Genomic DNA, 22030 nt, shown 5'->3' on the forward strand with positions numbered 1-22030 from the left:
CGAATGAATGAATGAATGAATGAATGAATAAGTGACTGAATGAATGAATGATGGGCCGAAAACCCTTCATTTGGGATCCCTGCTATACATTACCCTTGCTGAGGATCCCCCTCATCTGCCCCTAGGCTGGCATCTAGTAAGACCTTCTCCCACTAAGGCCTGGCAACTCTGAAACATAGTCGACAACCCAGGCCAACAACATCCCTGTTGAGCTCCCGGGGACAGTGCAACACATCAATCTGCTTCCCAGGACTAATGGGAAGGACTTCTCTCTCCACAACATGGCTTATATTTCCAAACCATCCCTTTCCCTGGAGTTCTAGAATCCCATAGAGAAAGCATCTCTCCCAGAATCCCAGAGAAGGCACTGCTCTGCTCCTGCTCCATGTCCAGCCCTACCAGACCATGGACGGGATGCTTCCCTGCCTCGGCTGGCCAGAGATGGGACTGGAGGAAGGTTTTGCTCCACCCCAGTCTGTTGCGCACACACATGCTGCTGGGGGACAGGGTGCTGCCGTCTGGGATTAGCAATCAGTGCTCAGAAGCCCAAGACCAATGAATGAGAAGGAAAAGTACAGGCAAGCTAAAAACATATGACAGCCCAGTAGAAGGCAAGCCGTTGCCTCTTCTCTTTACACATCATCTTAGATCCCAGGGCCCAGGCAGAGGGGCCACTTTGAGTCCTGCCAGCTCAGGATGCCTCATCTATGAGAATGTGTGTGTATGAGTGGGTTGGGGTGGCCTCAGGGAGCAGAATGTAGGATTCCACACAAGCTGAAGTTGAAGAAAGACACACAAACATACACTGGGGCCCAGTCCCTGAGGACCGAAGGGCCCTACTCACCAGTAAGCGCCTGCAGTAGCCAAAGCGTCTGCTGCCATCCTCCCCAGTCAGCATGAAAGAGAAAGTCTCACTGGAACAGGGAGAGGTCTGGTGTCAGGGAAGCATCAGAGGACCCAGAGACAGCCCCCAAGAAGAGGGCCTGCCATCCCAGGGAGGGGGTGAAAGGCTAGGTTGCTGCAGGAGAGGATGTTGGGTCCAGGGTGGGCCCCGTTCAACTGTGCACTGCTACGGGGGTAAAGAGGCTCTGCCCTCTCCCTCCCCACAGCCAGGTCAGGGCAGGCCTTACCTCATGTACTCTGACACGGGGAGCCAGTCCTTGGCATCAGGGAAGCAAAACTGAGGAATGGCCTTGAGCCTCTCCTCTGCCTCACGCATCTGCTTGGTGGGTCGGTCCAACTGCAGGGAAGAGGAATTTGGGGAGAGATAGATAAGGCATGAAACCTGAATAGGGGGTGGCTGAGAAGCATCTTTTCCCCTGGGAGCCCTGGATGGCATTCTACCAACTGGCATGCTGCTCAGCAAACCCTGTCCCCACTCCCAATCCTTACTGAGGGGTCTGGGTGTGGGCTGAACCATCACTTACTCATTCCATATATGCCAAACAAGCACTCTGCGTGTTGCACCTGGCACTGTGCCATGTGCTGGGGCTACCGATGGAAACCAAGTGGGCAATTTCCCTGACCCTGCACATTCTGGTCGGGAGAGTGAGATCGTGAACAGCAAAATTTCAGAAGGTGTCACAAAGGAAATAAATGGGGTGATAGAGAGCTGGGCAGGGGAGGGGCTACTTTATCTGCAAAGATCTCCTGAAGAGGCACTATCTGAGCAGCGAATGGAGAACGAGAAAGAAGAATGAGAAAGAGCTAGCAGCCACGAGATGAGGCGGAGAAAGGACGTGTGCCTGGCAGGTGCTACAGCAGAAAGAAAGGCCTGAGCACTGAGGAAGGGAAGAGAGGCCAGGATGGCTGGTGACAGGCAGGGGAGGGTTGGGAAGGGGTAAGGTAGATGGCAGAGAATGGGGAGTGGCTGCTAATGGGAATACTTCCTTTGTGGGGTGATCAAATGTGTTCTGAAACTGATGGTACATCTCTGAATATACTAAGTCATTGCCTTGTACACTTTAAAGTAGGTGAATTATGTATATAGTATGTGAACTACATCTCAATAAGGTGGGAGAGAGAGAAAGGGTAAGAGAAAGAGAGAGAGAGGGAAGCCGGGGGCCCTTCCTCAGGACACTCTGACTTTATTCTAAGCACAATGGGAGGTGTTCTCTGTGCTCTCACCCTCTGCGTGAACACCCGCACCCCCTGAAGCCCTGTCTTCCCTCCTGGCGATGGGAGCCACGCTCGGGGCAGCCAGCTGAGTCCCCCTGGCAGGACCAGGGCCTCTCCTCTCCCCCAGAGGGGCCAGGCGGACAGAGGTGGAGCGGTGGGATGGGGGACGGAGACGGCCTCACCTTGGGAAACTGGTAGGAGACTTCGGGGAGGTAGGTGTTCCGGGAGGGCTTCTTCCTGAGGGACACCACCACGAAGTACTCAAAAAGCTCCCGCTCCTGCCACTCCAGCAGCTCCAGCTCCAGAGTCCGGTAGCTGGGCGCACGCTTCAGCATCGACTGGATGTGGACTAGGCGCTGCGTGTGGGCTGGGGGCAGGTCACGCATCAGGGTTCAGGCCCCACACCAGCCCCCCTCCATGCCAGACTTGGGGCTCAGCCCCTGTGGATCACCTCTAAGTGCACAAGCCTGGTCTGACTCCCCACCCAGCTAGGTTTCAGGGAGGGGCGGCAGGAGCAAGGTGTCTGCCCAACACAGAGCCCCTGGTCCGGGACTGCTGGGGCCTCTGGAGGCTGAACTGGGCCAATAGGACTGCCACAGCCAGGCAAGCCCAGGGATGCATCCCTGGCGCCAACCCACCCCTGCCTCAGTGCCAACAAAACTAGAAGAAAGCAACATGCACAAGGTTTCATCCTTGGGCCTCTACCAGTCCTTGCACTTGAACCTTTTGTCCCTGTCCCCAGGCCCAAAGTTCACTTGCCCACTTGCCTGGGGCCAGTGCAGAGAGAAGGAGGGAACTAGCTCCACCCACTTCAATCCCCCAGGAAGACCTAGGCAGGGTTTCCCAGAGAGGAAGAACAGAGATTTGTCCAGCCCCTCCCCCCCCACCCCCGGAATGTGAAGCTCCCAGGACCTTTTCAAGGAGGTGGCAGTCTCCCTCTCTAGGGAAAGGGGAGGTGAGTGGCCACAGGGCCTCCGAGGACCAGTTTCCTCAGACTGCAGCACATTCCTTATGACCCCGCAGAGGTGCCTGTACTCTTCTGAACTCGTCTATGACCAGGCAAATCTCATACCCAGTGCTCACGGGCAGTGGCTTGGGTGAGTAGGAGCAAGGCCACCAGCCTGAACTTTGGGCAAAAGGAGACATCTAGAGGTAACCTCAAAAGGCTGAGCTCATGTGACTATAGGAACAGACTCCCTTGTAGCCCTTCGCTCTGCTGGCCTGGTCTCCCACCTGCCTGGTGCCTCTCCAAGCCAGGCCAGGGACATGGGCACAACACATGTGAAGGGAGGGAAGTCTTACTCCCTGCAGCCACGGCTGGGAAGGGGTTCCATGCTCAGGGGGAGCTGAGCCTCACCTTTGAACCTGTCGTCAGAGTCACTCTCGCTCTCACTGTTCTCATCTGGAAAAGAAAGAACAGGAATGCATGCTTGCTGAACCACTGTCCCACAGCAAATGCTGCCTGTGCCTGCCCCCAACTCTGCTCGGGAGGGATGAATCTGGACCTAGTCTGGGCTCCAGGGGGCCTGTGGCCAGGCATTGAGTGGCCTGGGGCCAGGGTCCCTCAGAGCTCAAACTGTAGACGCTCATCTAAATACAAACCCCTCCCATCCAATCCTGATCTGCGGGGAGCTGAGGACCCGAGTGAGTCCGAACTTTCCTTCTGCCAGAAGCAGATTCTCACCACCTCTCTACTCAGGGCCTCACAAGCTGAAGCCTGAACCAACCCACCCAGAACTTTCTTCCCTCTTTGGCCCATTTCTTTTGTGTGACCACTTCTTGGCAGGGCTCTGCCTTCCTAGGAGGCAGGAGGATTCCTACGATTGGCCCACAGAAGGGTAAACTGAGGCTAGTCCATGCATCTCCCTGTTCCTAATGCCCAAGGGCCCCAGACACAGCTGAGCCAGTTCAGGTATCAAGGCCTACCTCTCAGTGATGCTGTCTCAACGCTGGACATAGACAGCTTTTTTAACCTCTTCTTTCCTCTCTTGGCATTGTAGATGGAGTTAATTCTTTGGACAAGCTGGGTGAGAAAGCAAGGAGGGTGAGAGAACCCTAGCACCAGCTGCCCCTACTTCTGAGAGGGCTGATTAGTAGCCTACTCGTTCCCTCACTGGTGCAAGCTTTCTGCACCCTTGCCCCAGGCCCGATATTGGTCTCCCTGCTGCACTGACCCTGAGTGCAGATGGTCTGGTAGCTCTCCATCTACCTAGTCCCCTAAGGGGACTCCTGCCCCAAGACAAGGACATTAAACTTAGCTCCCCAGAGGAAGGAACTGTGATCAAACTGGACAGGATGGGCACTCCTGGGCCCCCAGAGTCACTGAACCAATGGAGACAAAGAGCTCCTCAGATGCAATAACAGGAACAAGGATTCCAGCCTTTCCCCTCTGGGCTATAACCTGGAGCCCTGACAGGAAGGAGCTAAATTCCCAATATACTCAAGCATTGTTTGCAGGCTAAAAATACCATCGAGCTAAATCCTGCTGCTCTGGGCTGAGGGCCCTGTGTGTGCAAATCATTGCCGAAAACTCTGATTCTGAGAGTCACAGAAAGGAAGACCCATATTTGAGCCTGGAAATGTCTGCCTGTGCAGAAACTTCAAAATGCACACCCCCACGTGCACTAATGGGGAGCCTCCTAAGGACTGGCTTCCACCCATCCAGAGGCACAGAGTGCTCCCTGTGGGAAGAGGCTGGCCTATCTGTCCCCTAACATCTGCCCACCATTAGTCCCTAGTGCATCTTTACTGGTAAGAAGCGTGAGTTAACCAGCTGAAATAGAAAGGCTGCTGGGCCCAGCATATCCTCCAGGAGAACTGAGGAAGCATCCCCAGATTAGGGGAGGGACAGAAAGGAGAGAAGGCCGCCTGCCTACCTGCCTGCCCACCCTGCCCTGTCTGGGGAGGCTACCTTGGGGATGCGGCGGGCCCGGCGGCTGGACAGCAGCTCGCTCGTGGTGCTCAGGCTGTCCTCGTTGAGGCTGGAGGGTGAAGATGGCAGGCTCAGCTGAGCCAGCAGCAGCATGTCGTCATGGCTGTGCCTCTTGGGTAATCGTGGCAGCCGGTGGCTCTTCCTTTCCGACCAGTTCCCACTGCGCAGGGACTGGCTGCCTTGTTTCAGGGAGAGCTGACAGTGGGGACAGAACACGGAAGAGGGACTCACCACAGAAGCCTTGGGCGGCACTGGTCTGCTGGGGCCTGGACTTAGCAGCCATGAGCTGGCATCACTGGCTCCCTGGATCCCACCCTGGAATTTTCATCCACTGGGGTTTCCTCTTTCAAGACCTTAGCTGCTAATCAGCAGCTCAGGGTGAGATTAGATACTTGCTTCCACAAAGGAAGCTTAACTACTTCTGCCAGAATAAAGAAAGCAGAGGCTAAGAAAACTGGGCTGTCATTGGAGTGTAAAGAGAAGGCCAAAAGTGGATACTGGGGGCTCCTCCTGAGCTTTGGGACAAGGCTTAGACTTTGCTCGTACTGTAGCCAGTCTTCCCGCCTCAGCACCTGATCCAGTCCTGAAAGGCTTCTCAAGCAGAGGCCGCACTCTACATGCCAACTGGGCCCTGTTCTCATATTCCAAGGGGAACACAAGTGCTCTGGGCTCTGACCACCAACGCCCAGCAAGGCAGGCCCCATAGCCAGCTGGCTCTCTCACCCACCTGGCCCTGGGCTGCCCCCTTCCCCAGCCCTGTCCTACTTTCTGCTCCCTCCGTCTAGGCAGCCACCCTCCAGTGCAGGACACCTCACTCTCAGCGGGTCCTGCTCACTGCTAGCAAGCCAGCGCTCCCCATAAGCTTGGCGGGCCTCATACCCATTGTCTGGATCTGGCACTGCCCCTCACCACTCTTCACCAAGTCCTCCTTCCTCTCTGTCCCTCAGTTTCCTCTTCCCACCCAACCAGCCTAGCAATACGTATTCAATGGAAGACTGGACAGAGCACATTAGGAAGGTAAATCTTTTATAAAAATAATCCTATCATTCCAAGGCCAGAAGAAATAATTTTTATATTCTCTAGCAAATGTTACAAACATCCAGGTCCCTCCATTTGCACAGAAAATTAGAGCTGCCTGGGTAGGTCCAAGAAAGCATCTTAATTCTCCCGCCTCCTGGTTTACCACCCTGGAAAAGGCCAGGAAGAGCAGAAGTCTAGAGCCTCCTTTGACTCTTCGCCTTTCTTCTCATCCTGCCTTCTGGCAGTCCACCCCTTTGGAGATTCATGCTTCTTCCCTCCAACAGGAGTGGCTCCAGGTCTTGTGGACACCTGGCTAGCTCTCAAACCTGGTCCCTGGGCCAAAGCCTGGCCACCAAGTGCCTGTACTGAGACTGCTCCTGCAGGCACTGCAGAATACCAACATTGCAACAGGGTCCTGTCTTCCTGTTTCCCACGGAAGGGGGCAGCAATGATGATAAGACAGCAGAAAACACGGCCTCTTGACTTAGTCTGGCAGCTCAGCGCTCTCATTGTAAAAGGAAGGCAGCTGGACAGGATGCCCCTAAGACCATGTCTCAGTTGTCCCCAAGGGCTTCAACATGCCACAAGTGCCTGAGTGCAGAGCTCTTTCCTGAGGTCACCTCCTTTGCCAGGCGCTAGTGCAGGGAGAAGCCTGAGTGGGGGCCAGCCCAAGCCTTGGGAGGACAGGCCCCCAACTACAGCACTCACGCTGATCCACAGGCCCGAGTCCGGCTGCCTCACCTGAGTGGGTGGGTTGTTGTACTTCCTGTCCTGAGGACTCCACATCCTGTGCAAAGAATCCAAGGAGTTCTCTGACAGTTGTTGGGATTTGCGTCCTGCTCTTCGGCTCTTTAAGTCCACATCCTCATATGGATTCTCCTTGGGCAGATCTCCTGCAGAGGAGGGATGGTTAAAGCAGGGGGAGAGGGGAAGAAGGAAACACATGCGCGCGCGCTCTCCCTCTCTCTCTCTCTCTCTCTCTCTCTCTCTCTCTCTCTCACACACACACACACACACACACACACAAATAAACAAGCAGAATTCCTGTGAACCAAAGAGAATGGCTTCTGCCTGGCCCTTCAGCTCATGAGTCACGCAGCTGCCCGTCGGCAGTGGGAGGCTACAGACAGATCCTGGCTCCAAGTCCAGGAGCTGAACCCCCACCCCCAGTCAGCTCAGTCTGGTCTGGCCTCTGCTTTACAAATTCAGAAATTGCACAACACTGGCTCAGCCACCCCTGCCAGTGCCCAGCCAGAGGACAAAGCCAACACCAGGCGTCTTTCCTTGGCTCCGGTCCCTCTGCAGCAAAAGCCCCAGAGAAACATAGTTCAAGGTAGGACGGGCTGTCAGAGGTCACGAGGTTGTCCAGTTACTGACGGTTCCCTGAGGACCCGCTCTAGGGCGCAGGGCTTTCCCGGCGTTGCTCTGCTCAATGACGCCTTTAGAGCAGTTCTTCCGTCTGGCCCATGGAGGGAACCCAGCACGAGCACAGAGACTGGCAAGAAGTGAGCACTCAGGAATTATTTGTTCAGTGAACTGCTCTTCCACTTCGCCACTCTATTTCCCCCACCACTGAGCTCAGCGGAGAAGAGAACAGTCCCCTGTTAGAACTAACTCTCCTCCTGACACAGGGGCAGGTGTGAAAGGCTTGAAAGCGGTGGGGGTGGGGGACAGTTCTCAAATCCCTAGGAGCAGGGACTAGTGGCAGGGCCAGGGATTCTCAGACAGTCATGCACAGTCCTTGAAGAGCAACCCCTTCCCATAAACAATACCCTTCTGCCCCATTCCCCCAACACATGCCTGGACTTTTGTAAAATCCAGTAACATTACAATCCAAGTCAGTCCTGCCTCAGTCCTGCCAGAACCATGGTGCGGAAAAGGTCCACGGGGACTGTGAGTGAACGCAGTCCTCTGCTCCCCCTTCCCTTGTCTCTCCATACCCTTCCCTCCATATCACCACCACCCTGGGGCACTTGGGACCTAGCTACCAGCAACCAGCATAAGGTGCTGCTGGGGGCAGCACATGTGGTGAGAGCAGGGCTCATTCCAGCTCCTTGTGAAGCAGCAGGATTGAGCCCGGGTGACCAGGGAGCCCCACGGATGCCTGGGCATGCCTCACACCCCAGGGGAGTTCAAAGGCCACTTATCGGGCAGAAGGCAGAGGGCAGAAGTCTAGCTACAGGACTAGACACAAAGGCCACTGGGAACGTAGGCTTTCTTAGTGCAGGACTCGGGAGAAAAACCAATCCCATACACTCATAGACTTCTCAGTTTCCAAAGCCAAGATCCCTGCTAATTGTGGTAGCCACTTATTACTATCCAGAAAAACCACAATGAATTTAGGAAATGCCTTTACAGAAGTTTGGGGGGAAGAGATGAGGGGAGGCATTGAATGACAGACTTCAGCCAGAGCTAATCAGACTGCCATGGGAGAAAGACAAACCCTGTAAATGTGAGTCAGAGATGGCACAAGGAAGGATTTGGGCTGGATTAAGTGACTCCCAACACCAGCAGAGTCCCCACCAACTGAGCAGCCGTTTTCCTGTAACCCAGTCATGGTATGAAAATGACTTGTCTCCATTCCAGAGCCCTGACTAAGCAGAGCTGGCCCAGCAACGCTGCCTCTGGGAGCCACACGTTCAACCTGGCATCCCCTGCACGCTGTCTCCAGCCCACCCCACTGCAGACACCTAGGAGGGGTCAGGGTCACCTCTGCTTCTCGGTCCCTCTCCTGCACACTCCCTGCAGCAGTAAAGCGAGGGGACAAAGGGTTAGACGATCACTGTTCCAGTGGGGTAGGAAGAACACTTATTCCCAGCTTATCAACTCCCAACTGCCTGGGGCCAGGTGATCCTCTAGAGTACCTCTTGTTGCCCCCCACCTACAGCATGGCTTTGTCTCAACCCCTTCAGATCAGAGTTTCTCCAAACTACTGACATTTGGGGCTGCATAATTCTTGCTGTGGCGGACCATTCTGTACATCTGTGGGATGTTTAACAGCAACCCTGGCCTCAATCCAGTAGAGTCCCAACCCCTGGGCCTGTTAGGAACTGGGCTGCACAGCAGGAGGTGAGCAAGCAAACCGGCACTGGAATTACCGCCTGAGCTCCGCCTCCTGTCCACCGACCCCCAACCCCAGTCTGTGCAAAAACTGTCTCCCACGGAACCAGTCCCTGGTGCCAAAGAGGTTGGTGACTGCTGCACTAGAGGAAAGTAGCATCCCTTCATTTGTAAGAACCAAAAATGTCCTCTGAGCAGATGGGTAGACAGTTGATAGAAGGAAAAAGGGAAGGGAGGGAGGGAGGGAGGGAGGGGAAATTCCCTCCCCCCATTAAGAACCACTGCTTTAATAGGGAATTTATTCAATAACATTGTAATAACTGTGTATGGTGTCAGATGAGGACTTGACCTATTGGGGTGAGTGCTTCATAAGGTTTATAAATGTCTAATCACTATGTCATACACCTGAAGCTAATATGATATTGCATATCAACTATAATTGAAGAGTACTTTTTCAAAAAGAAGAACCACTGCCTCAGATAGATGTTTCTGAATTCCCTAACAGCTGCAGAGTGCCAGGGCAGTGTCCCAAGTTCAACCCTCTTTCCTCCAAACTTCCCTTCTCCTCCCTCCCTCCCTCCCTCCTTCTCTCCCTTCTTTCTTTCCCCAGAATCAGAGCCCTGAACATCGATATAAAATCCAAGCCTAAAAATACAGATGTAGGTGACTGAGGCCCAAGGAAGTAAGAGAGGTACGATGTTGCTGCACATCAGTGACAACCTGGGAGAAAACAGTGGGGAAACCAGGTGCTCCACACTAGTCCTGCCTCTTGAAACTGAATTTTGGGAAAGCTTCACATGCCTGTGCCTCTTGTCTGCCTAGCCTGCATATCAGCCTCATCTCTGGCAACGCTGAACATCCTGTCTGATACAAGCAGGCCACTGATCTTCTCTCCAGGAAATGACCGCTGGCCCCATCCCAAACCCTGCCTCCCAGGCTTCCCTTGGGCCCTTCACCGCCCTGGTTCACCTGCTGCTCTCCACTTCCTAGACTGCCCCGACTCCCCCTTCCGAGCCGTCTCACAGAGATACTCCCCGTCATCTCTCCGGGGAATAAGGGTGCCACGGGATGGGGATGTGCAGAGACCACGCAGGCCCTGAACCTTAGAACCACTAAACTGAACCTGCTGAGAACAAGTTAATAGCAAAGCAAAGCTCAGAGCTGGGCGAGGAGGAGGTCTGGAGAATAAGGCTCAGAACTTCCCGAGCAGCAGAGATACACCATGGCTGGAAAAGCTACAGTTGAGTGGAGAAACATGGTGGAGAGGCAGGAGGGACAGGGATAGGAGACAGAAAGCCAGGCAGACTACAGGACTTTCACCTGCATTCCTTCCCACACAACTTCCCCAACACGCGGCCTGCAGCCCCCCTCTGCCCTGGGGGAGGGAGAGAAGGTAGGCCCCTTCCCTGGAGGCCTGGCCCTGAGCAACCCCATCTCCTCGCATGAAGCCCAGCTGGGGAAGCCAGAGGTCTCAACCCTCCCAGCTTTGCTGATGAGATAAGGGACAAGGACATCGCCAAGAATTTTTGCTTTGTGCTCTTTTAAAGGGAATTGCCAGAGTCCAAACTTATCACAGTGATGCTCTGGAAGGAAGAACCCAGCCCCACCAGGCCCTGCCCCCACTCTTTCCCATTGCTCCTTGGGTGCCAACACCCTCCCTCCCAACACACACCCAACTGGAAGAACCAGTTAGGGAAGGGGTGCGCACACATGCGTGTGTGTGCATATATGTGCACAGGCACTGAGAATTTCTCCAAACAGAATCCTAAGCTTCCTGGACCACACCCATGACTAGGGCACTGGGTCTATGTTTCCCTCCCCATCCCTCTCCATCCCAACCAGCTGTTTCTTCCTGACCACAGCTTCTCCGCCCCTCCACCCCCTCTCACACCACACACTGGAGGGAGGGTCAGGGTAAGGGCCCGGCTCCCCTTACAACACACAGCACGTCAGATGGGAGCTGTAAGGGGCCGGTTGTTACCCACCCTCCAAGCTTGGACACCACTTCCCAACTGCCAGGGCACTGTTCCTGGGGCTGTGCCGCTGGGCTGCAGCCTCCACTCTGTTAGGTGCCCTCTGTTCCTTTCCTTACTGCTTCCCAGCCTGGGGACAAATGAGAAGAGGGCAAAGAGAAAGAGCAGAGGCTCAAAAAGCTCTGCAGCCAGGCTGACTGGCCTGTCCCCAGCTCCCATCCCACTCAAGTTCCTGGAAACTCTCCCTCATTGCCGGCTAGCTGACAGGAGTGGGAATCTCTGCAGGAATGCAGCCCAGGCTCCCTGGTCAGGCGCCGAGGCCACTCCACATAGCTCCCTAACAAGCTGCTTCCTTGGGTGCATTTTTAAGTGTCAGGCTCAGAATGCAAGCAATTATAAGGCTTTGTCAAATAGCATCTTCCGGGGTAGATGTCAAGTTGGACAGGTAAGAATTAACAGCCCCAGGAAGCAGCAAGGCAGTCACTTTATTTTGAACCCCTCTATTGCAAGTTAGCAGGAGAAACTCCAGCCTGTTTTGGAGAATCCCACTCCAGTTCCCCAGGCGCCCTGCCTGGTGTGGATGAGAGGACAGCAAACTCCCAAAGCCCCTTGTTCAAGTCCACTGCTCACAGAGAAGACAGGATAGTCTCCAGGCCAACAGCCCTCAATCTCTAACAGCCCCGGACCTCCAACCCAGTCGGCTGGTCCCCAAGATGGAGATGTAGTGTGTGTGCTCTCCCCTCCCTGCCCCATTATCACACACCCCAAGAGAGCTTCACCTGTCCCTCTGCAAGTGAGGCAGCACGGACAGAACCAGAATCAACAGTAACTTCACAGAGCACAGGCTGGGTGGAGAACAGAGACAGGCTCTCGGGAAGTCAGAGACACCCGACTGAGGCAAAAGTGAAACTGACATTCTGAATTCAGAAACAAGGCCCCCTGCAAAGCCTCTGGAGGAGGGTCCAAATTCTTGGGGCCTGTCTCCATCTCTGAAGACAGGGATAAATCAACCAGAATCTAAGAGAAAGAGCTGTTTTCCCTCTAGCCTCCCTGGTCAGGTCTAGAAACTCACACTGGGCTGCTGTGGGAGATACAAAGGAGGACAATGTGCCCAGGGCACTGAACTACCTACAGACACTGAAACCCACCCCTTACCCCACGAGGCAGAAGCAAAGCCCAGGTGCCTGGGTCACTCCCCAGCCCTCCCTCCTATGCCACTTCCCCCACTCCTCTCCCCCCAGTTCTCTACACAGGCGCCAAAGATCAGAAGCCAGTGAGCAGCTGAGGAACACACCCCAACTCCAGTGTCACCCACGCCAGCCCTTATGCCTGATTCTAAATCACCCACCTGAGAAGTATCCAAAGAGCTCTTACATTTGCTTGTCTCCTCATGCCACATTCTGAAGTGGCTTCAGAAGTCCCCTCTACCTGCCTCCCCCTTCCTGTTCTCTCTAACCTGACCTAGAAGGCCCAGAGAAGAGTTCTGTTGCTCAGGAAAGTGGCTCCAAAATTTTCAGACACACACACACACACACACACACACACACACACAGAGACAATGCCCCCAAACAAGCCCAAACAGAGTCCTAGAATTGTGGAACTCAGGACAGTTCCAATGGTTAAAACATCCCTTTCTCTCACTTCAGTTCAGCTGAGACAAGAACATCCTCCCACCTGAAATCCCTGGGCAGCCCAGATGGGCTGCAAAGCATCTCAGAGAAGAGAGAACGGTGAACACCACGGTGTAGGCAGTGCCTCCTCTGCCCAGGGCAGCAGCCACAAGGGCTGTGGGCAGCAATGACATTACAACTCCTTCCCAACCAGAGGAAACAGGAATTCACCCTGCAGCTGGGGGTGGGGGTAGGGGTGGGGGTGGGGAGGGAGATGGGGCCGTGCCCTGATCCCCACAGCTCTTGACTTCGATGCTGGGTGACCCGTGCGTAGAAAGCTTTTTCCCCAGTGGTAAGGGAAGAGGCCCTCCTCCAAGCCCTTTTGCTGTTTGAGGGATTTCACTCCCACAGCCTTCCTGGTATGACTTAATTTTGGACGGCTACATGTTAATAATCACTTCGTTCCTGGGAAAGCAGAGCCTGTGTGGACCCGAGCACTGCTGCTGGCACCCCAGGAACGCTGGCCCAGCAAGTTCTAAGAGGGAAACAATGAACCTGACGGCTCAGATCAGATGAGGGGATAAATGCTTCTCTTTTCCTAAGATTCCAGTCTTATGAGAATCTAAAGGGGTCTCCACTAGGGCCATTTCTCTCTAATTGTGCTAAGATACGTTCTCCAGCCTCCAGACCCGAGGTAGACAGAGACGAGAGAGGGATGAGAGAGTGGGAAGTGGGCCAGCACACCCCTTCTCTTCTGCCACCTACAAGGGGGCACGGCCTTTACTTGGGCAGAATTAAAGCCCCCACTAAAGAGAATGAGGCCAGAATTAAAGTGAAAGCTGGAAATAAGCCCACCCAGCCTAGACTATTGGGGTTTTATTGACTCTCAGATGAAAGTTTGTCAACACCCAGTCCTCCCAGTCATTGGAGGGCAACTCGCTGTGTTGTCTCACATTTCTGACCTTCTGAGCAAGAGGAATTAACGGTTCCCAATTGTCTTCTCAGAGGTGTTTATAGAGCAAACGGCCTTGGGAAGCAGGAACAGTAGCTCCCTCCAGACAGAGGCAGATTTTATTCCTGACCAGAGTAACAAGGATAATGTCTCCTTATGGGCAGGTTTGCTCATGGACCCCTGACAACACTGGGGTTTCTTCCTCAGCCTTGAGCGCAGCCTCTACCTTGACCTCCCTACACTGCCCTCGGGACTCGGGAGCGAGGGGAGCCCATGCCAACACGAGGCTCAGGCTGCCTGCTATGCCAGGAGGAATAAGCCCTTTGTCTGTGCTCCAGGCGTCTTGCGTCTCCTGCCCGCATCTGTGACTCTGGGGTTGGCTGGCCTTGTCAGCCTGCATGCAGAGTAAAATCTCAGATGCTTTCACACTAAGAAACCAGGCACTGTGCTGGGCACTTTGATATATATATTTAATATCCTTTAATCCTAATAATAGTCCTATGAAGTATTATTGCTTTTATTTGTTGTTATGACATTGTCATCATTTGAGAAAACAGAAGCTTCAGAAAAGTTAAGGGATTTGCCTAAGGACACACAGATCAGCAAGGGCACCTGCTGGACGCTACAGGCTTCTGAAAATAAAAGAAGGGGATAATGTGGTTTCCCCCTTTAGTGGTCCCAGAAGTCCTTTGGGTTTCAGTTCATTCAAAACCAGGATTTAATCTCTCAACTATTCAGCCTTTGCTAAGCTACTTCCTCTGATGACCATTTCCTTGAGAAGTTCGGGTAGCCAGGCCCTGGCTGCCCATGGTGAATGCGGTGGAGCTTGGGAGTGTCCCCCTCCTATTCCTGCTCTGCAGCAGCCCCCAGAGGTCACCCTGCCACCACTCTGGCCACTGCTTACCCACAATGTCTTCATAGGCATTCTCTTCTAAAGTGCTTTTGGATCCAAACTTGGGTTGGCTCTCAGTACCATTCTCAGTGGGAGAAGAGGGGTACAGGGACTGGAGACTGGATGCATCCTCAAACTCAAAGGATTTTCTGTGGATAACAAGAACACAAGTCATTCCAGCTGAACTAGATTCCTGCTGTTTTGGGGAACAGCCACGGGCACAAGCAAAGTCCAGAAGTCCTCCTCACAAGACCAGCTCCTGAGCAAAGAAACACCAAGATGGATACAAACTTACCGCCCAAATGAAGAACCAGAAGGTCTGAAAGGCCCCAGCCTGGGTGACTAAAAATCATACCAACAACAAACGACCACAGGTGAGAAGGGTGCTCTGCGTCAGAGGCTAAGTCAAGTGCTTCACTTGACTTACTGGGTTAGTCTTCACAGTGCTGCTACTGGGCACTGTGCCATTTTACCAACAAGGAAACAAGAGCTCAGGGAGATGGAGACACAGAGGCAGGACTCGCCCAGGGTGTCTGACTGCGGGGTCTGAGCTTTTGACTTAGGCCTCCAAGCCTGGAGAAAATCCTCCTTGAGAAGCATCTGCCTTCGGAGTCTCACATTGTATCTGCATCCCAGCAAGGGCTCCTGCCCTGAGCAGGCAGTGAGGGCTCTGCACTGGACAGGTGATTCCCAGGGTTGTTTGGGGGTCAGGGAATCAGCTGGTGGTGGCGGTCTGCTGGAACAGGAAGGGCTGAACCCTCAACACCAGCCACACCACTTATGAGGTGGAACGAGTAGAACAATCTGCAGCGTGAAGCTACTTCCAAGACCCAGCTTCCCTTCAGTCGGTCACCTGCTCCTTTCCAACCCCCTAATCACCCTCCTATCTACTGTAGAATTTCAAAATCACAGCTTGTTAGCTCCCCAGGCACTCTGAACCACAGTACTCTCTAGTCCTCTCCTTCAGGGGCAGGGACTGTCCTCATCTAAGACTTGACCCCAGCTGCAACTTCTCCCTCTCCAAGGCAGGTCCCCAGCAGGTTCCTGGGAGGGAGAGAAGGCAAGGCACTGACCGAATTCCTCCTCTCCCCCACTGACAGCTCCCTCCTCTTTTGAGCACCATTAGCCTTTTGGCCAATGAAGTCCTTTCTCTCTTGTTTAATGAGCAACTCCTGCTAAGAATCCTGTGGTACAAGTCAAGGACTAAAAGCGTCCTAAAGGCCACATCTTGTCCTCAGCTCGCCTGGCTACCACTCTGCAGCACCTGTCACAACTGAACACTCGACGCTGTCATCGCCTCCCCTCACCTCTGTGACACTGTCCCTCTGACAATTACTCTGGCAATTACTTTCCATGCCCTTGTGAGGGACCGCCTTTCCAGTTGCCTTTCCAGTGCCAGGATCTCTCAGAGTCCTGTTTGTAGGACTCCTGCTCACTTGGCATTTTCTAGGGACCAGATATTGATGGCCAGCACCCTAATGGCCATTTCTACCACAATGACTGCCAGATCTCTGTCTCTGACCCAGACTTCTCCACCAGTTATATGTCCAACGGCTGAATGCAGTGGTTCCTAAATGCCGGCCCTCACACCACCATTGGTCTGAGACCACGCTTTCATTAACATATACGGCAGAGTCAACATCTTCTGCAAGTAGTCCTCCAGTCAGCAAATAAGACACAAATCATGTGCAGCCAAATTACCCTTGAAAATTCCTTAGGAAAGCACCATATCAAGGACCAGCAAACTGTCTTTCATTAAGATTAATAGAGTCAGTTTCTCCCCCCGATTTCTTCTTTTAATTTAGTGATTTGTTTTTTGAGAGAGAGGGGACAAGGGAGAGAAAAAGAAACATCGATTAGTTTTCTATTTATTTACGCATTGACTGGTTGATTCCTGTGTGTGCCCTGACCAGGGATGGAACTCGCAACATCGGCATGTTGGGATGATGCTCTAACCAGCGGGGCTACCCAGCCAGGGCAACAGATTTCTTTTTCTTTGGTTGAATACCAGAAGAAATATTTGGCTTGTTTTTTTAAATTTAAAAGTATGTTAAAAATAAGAATCATACCTTGCACAACAGATACAAACTCACCATCTCGCGCTCCTCAGGGGAGCATGATCACTGTGTGGAAAGGTGGACGAAACAGCCTGTACTTTTGAGCCATTTCTCTTTTTTCACCAAGAGCACAGAGTTAAATTTGTCAAGTTAATTCTTATATGAAGTGAGTCCACTATGTATGGTATGTATGTGTATATATTATATATAAATGTAATGTGTGGGGGAGTGTGTGGTGTGTAAAACCTTCAGGCTCGTCTCCTATCTCCCCACCCCCTTATTTCACCTAGCTACCATATTTTTCAGACCATAAGACACACCTAGGTTTTAGAGGAAACTAGGAAAAAAAATTTTGAAGCAAAAAATATTGTAAAATATTTAATAATATAAATAACATAATATTTCACCAATGTAAATGTAAACAGAACTCAACAGCAGCATTAACAACCATTATTCCTCCCAAATGGTGGGGGCGGGGCGGGGGGGAGATACGTCTTATAGTCTGAAAAATACAGTAACTGCTTTCTGATGTTCTAAAGTTAGCTCAGCAACTGCATGAGGAGGCTTCCCTGTCTCCCCACTCCAATTTTGATGCCTCTCCCACTAGATCTCTGCAGGGTCCTACCTTGACAAGGACCATGGCACATGGCCCAGCATCTGTGACTGATTTGTGCATCTATCTCCTGCACCAGACTGTGAACTCCTTGAATGGAAGAACCTTGTCTTACTTGCCCTGGTGTCTTCTTGACTACTACAAGGTTTGTGCACAGCATGTTCTATGTAGGTATGTGTTTATAAAAATGGATATAAACAAAGCAAACCCTCTGGGTAGGCTGTTAAAGACTAGAAGAGTGCGTGAGCATGTGGGGTGGGCCAAAGCAGGGGGTTACCCTTAGCCAGGAGCTTTGTGGTTCATGGGTCTGCACCTTTGGGATGTCCACCTCTCTGCACATGACAGAAATGTTTCTGTTGGGTTGGCCCAAAAGTTCGTTTGTTGTTTGTTTGTTTGTTTTTTTCCATAAGATAGCTCTAGTAGTGCTTAGTTGTGTTTAACTTCATTTGAAACAATTTTGTTAGACTGTATTGTGACAGCTGTCATGTCAGCATTCATTTAAAAAAACTTAACAAAATTGGTGAATTTTTGTGTAGCCATTTAAATATTGAAGATGCAAAAAATATGCAACATTTTTGGCATATTATTTCAAGCATATTTCAGCTTTCTTATTTCAGGAAAGGTAAAAATACAACTGAAATGCAAAAGAACATTTGTGCAGTATATGGAGATGGTGCTGTGACTGATCGAATGTGTCAAAAGTGGTTTCGGAAGTTTCATGCAGGAGATTTCTCACTGGACAATGCTCCATGGTTGGATCGACCAGCTGAAGTTGATAGTGGTCAGATTTAGACATGAATTGAAACAATCAATGTTATACCATGTGAGAGTCAACATACTCAAAATATCCAAATCAATAAAGTTATTGGTGAAAATGAAATATGTGTCTTTTATTTTATGAAAAAAATACATGAAGTTTTTGGCCAACCCAACATATGAGATAAGATACGCTGGATGAAGCCTGATGTGTAGAGTTAGGTTGACAAACCCCATAAATGAAGCAAACCTGAATGCCCATCTGACTCTGGGTTGGAGGAGAAAGGCTGAGGGGTAGGAGCACAGGCCTTCCAAAGGAGGCTGGCTCACAGCCTACCCCAATGCCGAGAGCACGATGCCTATCAACTCTGACCAACTTGAACTCCCAAGCCACTATAACTGTGGAAATGGCTGGGAAATCAGGGACAGGAATCCTGAGACTGACCAGGAAACCAATGTGAGTCTCAGAACAGGTCATTCTTCAACATGGCTAACTGGTAGGTGAAATGTTCTTTCACTTCTTTTCCCATCAGCCTCCCTTCAGGATCCAAGGATCCCCTCTTTGTCCAGGCCCAGATTTTCTATGTGGCCAGGTAGCCCTCAGGAAAGAGGAAGTCTTGTGAAATGTGTCAGTACTACTGTGTTAATGATAACATGCAGTATTCAGATAATGCTGCAGTCAGAGAAATAAATTTCGAAATGCTGGCACTTCAGGTAGTTGTGAGGCTAACATCCTATGGTTCTTCTAGGGACTGTCTATCCTATCCTAAAGTAACATGGCCCTACCCTTCTGAGAGAAGACTGAGGAAGTTCCAACAGGGCTCAGAGGCCAACTCTGCTCCAAAGGCCAAACCCAGCCAGCACCTTCAGTACATGGCATTTGGAAGAAGCACTTCACCCCTTTCCTTCACGTTTAAGTATCCTCCTACGAGAGCAAAAGAACAATCTCCTTTTCACCTAACTCATGTTCCCACCTACAAATTATCTGGTGCTTCAGAACTTCAGCCATAAACACTACTGACTGTGACCCGTGACTACAATCTGCTTTGCATCCTCCGTGGAAAAGAAAGCCGCTGTGCCCAGCTATCAGACACTGGAGGACCACGCATTACCTGCTCTGGGACTTGCGGTGTGCACGCATGTCCTTCTTGGGTCTCCGGGTGACTGGTGGGGCTGGGGTGGAGGGCAGGGGAGGTGGAGCAGCAGGTGTGGGCGAAGGAGGTAGACCATTGCTTGGCTTACTCTTAGGGTTCTTGTCAGCCTCATATTCAAAGGTGCGCTTGGGTTTGGGGACAGGATTCACAGCGGAATCAGGGGAGCTCTTCGAAGGCAGCAGCTGGGAACTTGGGCTATTTCCAGGGGTCCCTGGCTTAGTGGAGCCACTGCCTTCCCTCTCCAGGGGTGGGCCCACCTCCCCCCTTACTCCAGCCACTCCTCCTGCCCGGCTGCCAGCGCTCACACCCACGCTCCCTGTCAGTTCCTCCAAGGTGCCCAGGGTCCCAGTTTTCCTTCTTCCTCGGTCTACACTGTAGCAGCTGCTGGGCAGCTGGGGGAGCCCCCGGCCCGGCTGTTCCTTCAGGGCCTGTTCAATTTTCTGGATGCGACTCAGCACTGCCGAGCTCTCCTTCCTGCCGCTGTGCCCCCTGAGGAAGGCACTAGGCTCACTCCGGCCTGGCCATTTCTCCAGCCGGTAGAGAGAGTCCCGGACAGGGAGTGCCTCTCCTTCCTCCTCGGTCTCAGGGTAGGAACACTCGGAGAAGGTCCTGCTCATCCTCCGGAGGCCCTTGAAATCAAAGGTCTTTTCTGAGCTGCAGGGGGACGGCACGACGCTGGGACAGCCCACGCTGGGGCAGCCCTCACTGGCCGCCCACTCGCCCCCAGAGCCCTCCTGCTTCTCTCCACACACACTCATCCTGGGCAGAGTCTCTCGGCGACCCTCCCATGCTGAAATCTTCTCCCGGATGCCCAGGCTGTGGGCACGGGTGCCAATGCGGTTCTGAAAGGCGCTCCGTGGGCTGGAGGCTAGCCCCAGGGAGGGAGTGCTATGGGCAAGGGGGAGGCAGGCAGCTACTCCCTCTACATCCTGGGCTGCCTTTTGGACATTCTCCTTCTGGTCCTCTCTCTTGCACACTGAAGGGCTTCCGTCCAAATAACTGAAGGTGGTGGCCTTAAGGGGACAAATGGGTGGTGAAGTGTCTGGGGAGGAAGCTTGAGGATGTGAAGGTGAAGGCTCACGGGGGTGCCAGTCCTTGAGGAGCAGCCGGGAGCTGGAGCGGCTTGGGTACCTGCAGGCTGACGTTTCACTATCACTAAGCGGGTAGATAGGACTCCTTGGTGGGGAGAGAACTGGAGGTGGAGAGACTGACTGAGACCTAGGAGCAAAAAAAAGAAAGAAAAAGAAGAGAAACCGGCAATCAGTGGCCTGACAACCAGAGGCACCGCATTTTAATCCCAGAGAGCTCAGTAATTCCTTGGGAGGCTCTCGAAAGCACTCTATTCAAGTAACCCACCTTCAAAGCTGTCCTCGAGGGAAAAAAGGCCCCTCATCCACAGCAGGCCTCTGTGCCCAGGTCAACCCCAGAGATCCTGAGGACACTACTGGCTAGTTCTCAAGAGCTGGTACAGAGCAACTCCAGCAAACAGTTCCTGAAGCAGTCCCCCCAATACACACTCAAGCCCTTTGATCTATGTCTTAAACAAGCCCCTATGTCCCCTGATATTCTGCTGCTGGACAGAGATACTGCTCCTCAGACTGGGTCTTGATCAGAATTCAGATCCCTGAAGGTCTCAGAAAGATCAGGAGGGCCCCTCAAGAGTCCTTCCCACTCTCAGGGAGGAGGAGAACAGGGAGGGAGGACACTTCCACAGGTGGCTCCACCCGCCAGCGGTGGCATCCCATCAAACAAGTACCAGCCAGTTCCCAGCTCCAAATGCACACACAGATCTCAGCAAATATCGAGAACAGGTCTAATAAATACTTTTACACAGATTACTTCATTTAATCTTCATAAAAAACTCTACAGGATTATTATCATTTATTATTACCCTCATATTACAAATGAAAAACACGAAGGCAGGGACTTCGGCCAAGATGGAGGCATAGGTAGATACACTCTGCTTCCTCGTACAACCAAAAGGACAACAACCAATTTAAAAACCAAAAATAACCAGAACTGCCAGAAAATCAAAGTGTATGGAAGTCTGACAACCATGTAGTTAAAGAAGAAACATTCATCCAGACTGATAGGAGGGGCAGAGACAAGCAACTGGGGTGGACAGGACGCGCGGCAAGGCAACAGACTGGGCTGAGCAAGGTGGCAGCTGGTGGACCGAGTGGTCCCACATTCACATGTGGGTAAGCCAGGATGAACAACTGGGGAGTGAGACAGACTGCACAACCCAGGGGTCCAATGTGGGAAGTGAAAGCCTCAGAACCTCTGGCTATAAAAATCTGTGGGGGGCTGCAGTGGGAGAAACTCCCAGCCTCACAGGAGAGCTTGTTGGAGAGACCCAAGGGTCCTAGAATGTACACCCGCCTGGGAATCAGCATGAGAAGGGCCCAATTTGCTTGTGAGTAGCGGGGGAAGTGACTGAAAGCCAGCTAAGAGCCAAGCAAGTATCATTGTTCCCTCTCTGACCCCTCCCCCACATACAGTGCCACAACACAGCAATGTGGGTAGCTGCTTACAACATAACAGGAGCACACCTTAGAACATAACGGGAGTGCCAATACAAAGAAATATGGCCAAAATGAAAGAAAAGATCAAAACTCCAGAAAAACTAACCGATGAGGAGATAGCCAACCTATCAGATGCAGAGTTCAAAACACTAGTAATCAGGATGTTCACAGAAATGAATGAGTATGGTTGCAAAATAGAGAAAGAAGCCAAGGCTATACAAAGTGAAATGACGAGAAATGTACAGGGAACCAACAGTGAAGGGAAGGAAACTGGGACTTAAATCAATGGTTTGGAACAGAAGGAAGAAATAAACATTCAATCAGAACAGAATGAAGAAACAAGATTTCAAAAAAATGAGAAGAGGCTT

At 52.2% G+C, this 22030-nt stretch overlaps 1 protein-coding gene across 7 annotated transcripts in view; it reads right to left on the minus strand.

Moving 5' to 3' along the window:
* Positions 1-22030, minus strand: part of DENND2B (DENN domain containing 2B) — a 157703-nt gene that overhangs the window by 16883 nt on the left and 118790 nt on the right. For all 7 annotated transcript variants that reach the window (XM_045825313.1, XM_045825310.1, XM_045825314.1 and 4 more), the window contains 9 exons: positions 19096-20355; positions 14570-14706; positions 6812-6963; positions 5030-5245; positions 4045-4141; positions 3476-3520; positions 2301-2485; positions 1131-1240; positions 845-914 (listed from right to left, as the gene is read on the minus strand). In XM_045825313.1, coding sequence (XP_045681269.1) covers positions 845-914; positions 1131-1240; positions 2301-2485; positions 3476-3520; positions 4045-4141; positions 5030-5245; positions 6812-6963; positions 14570-14706; positions 19096-20355 — 2272 coding nt within the window. The remainder of the gene's footprint in view (positions 1-844; positions 915-1130; positions 1241-2300; positions 2486-3475; positions 3521-4044; positions 4142-5029; positions 5246-6811; positions 6964-14569; positions 14707-19095; positions 20356-22030) is intronic.

The sequence above is a fragment of the Phyllostomus hastatus genome, unplaced genomic scaffold, assembly GCF_019186645.2.
Source record: "Phyllostomus hastatus isolate PE091 unplaced genomic scaffold, TTU_PhHast_1.1 phas_scaffold_585, whole genome shotgun sequence".
NCBI classification, from domain to species: domain Eukaryota; kingdom Metazoa; phylum Chordata; class Mammalia; order Chiroptera; family Phyllostomidae; genus Phyllostomus; species Phyllostomus hastatus.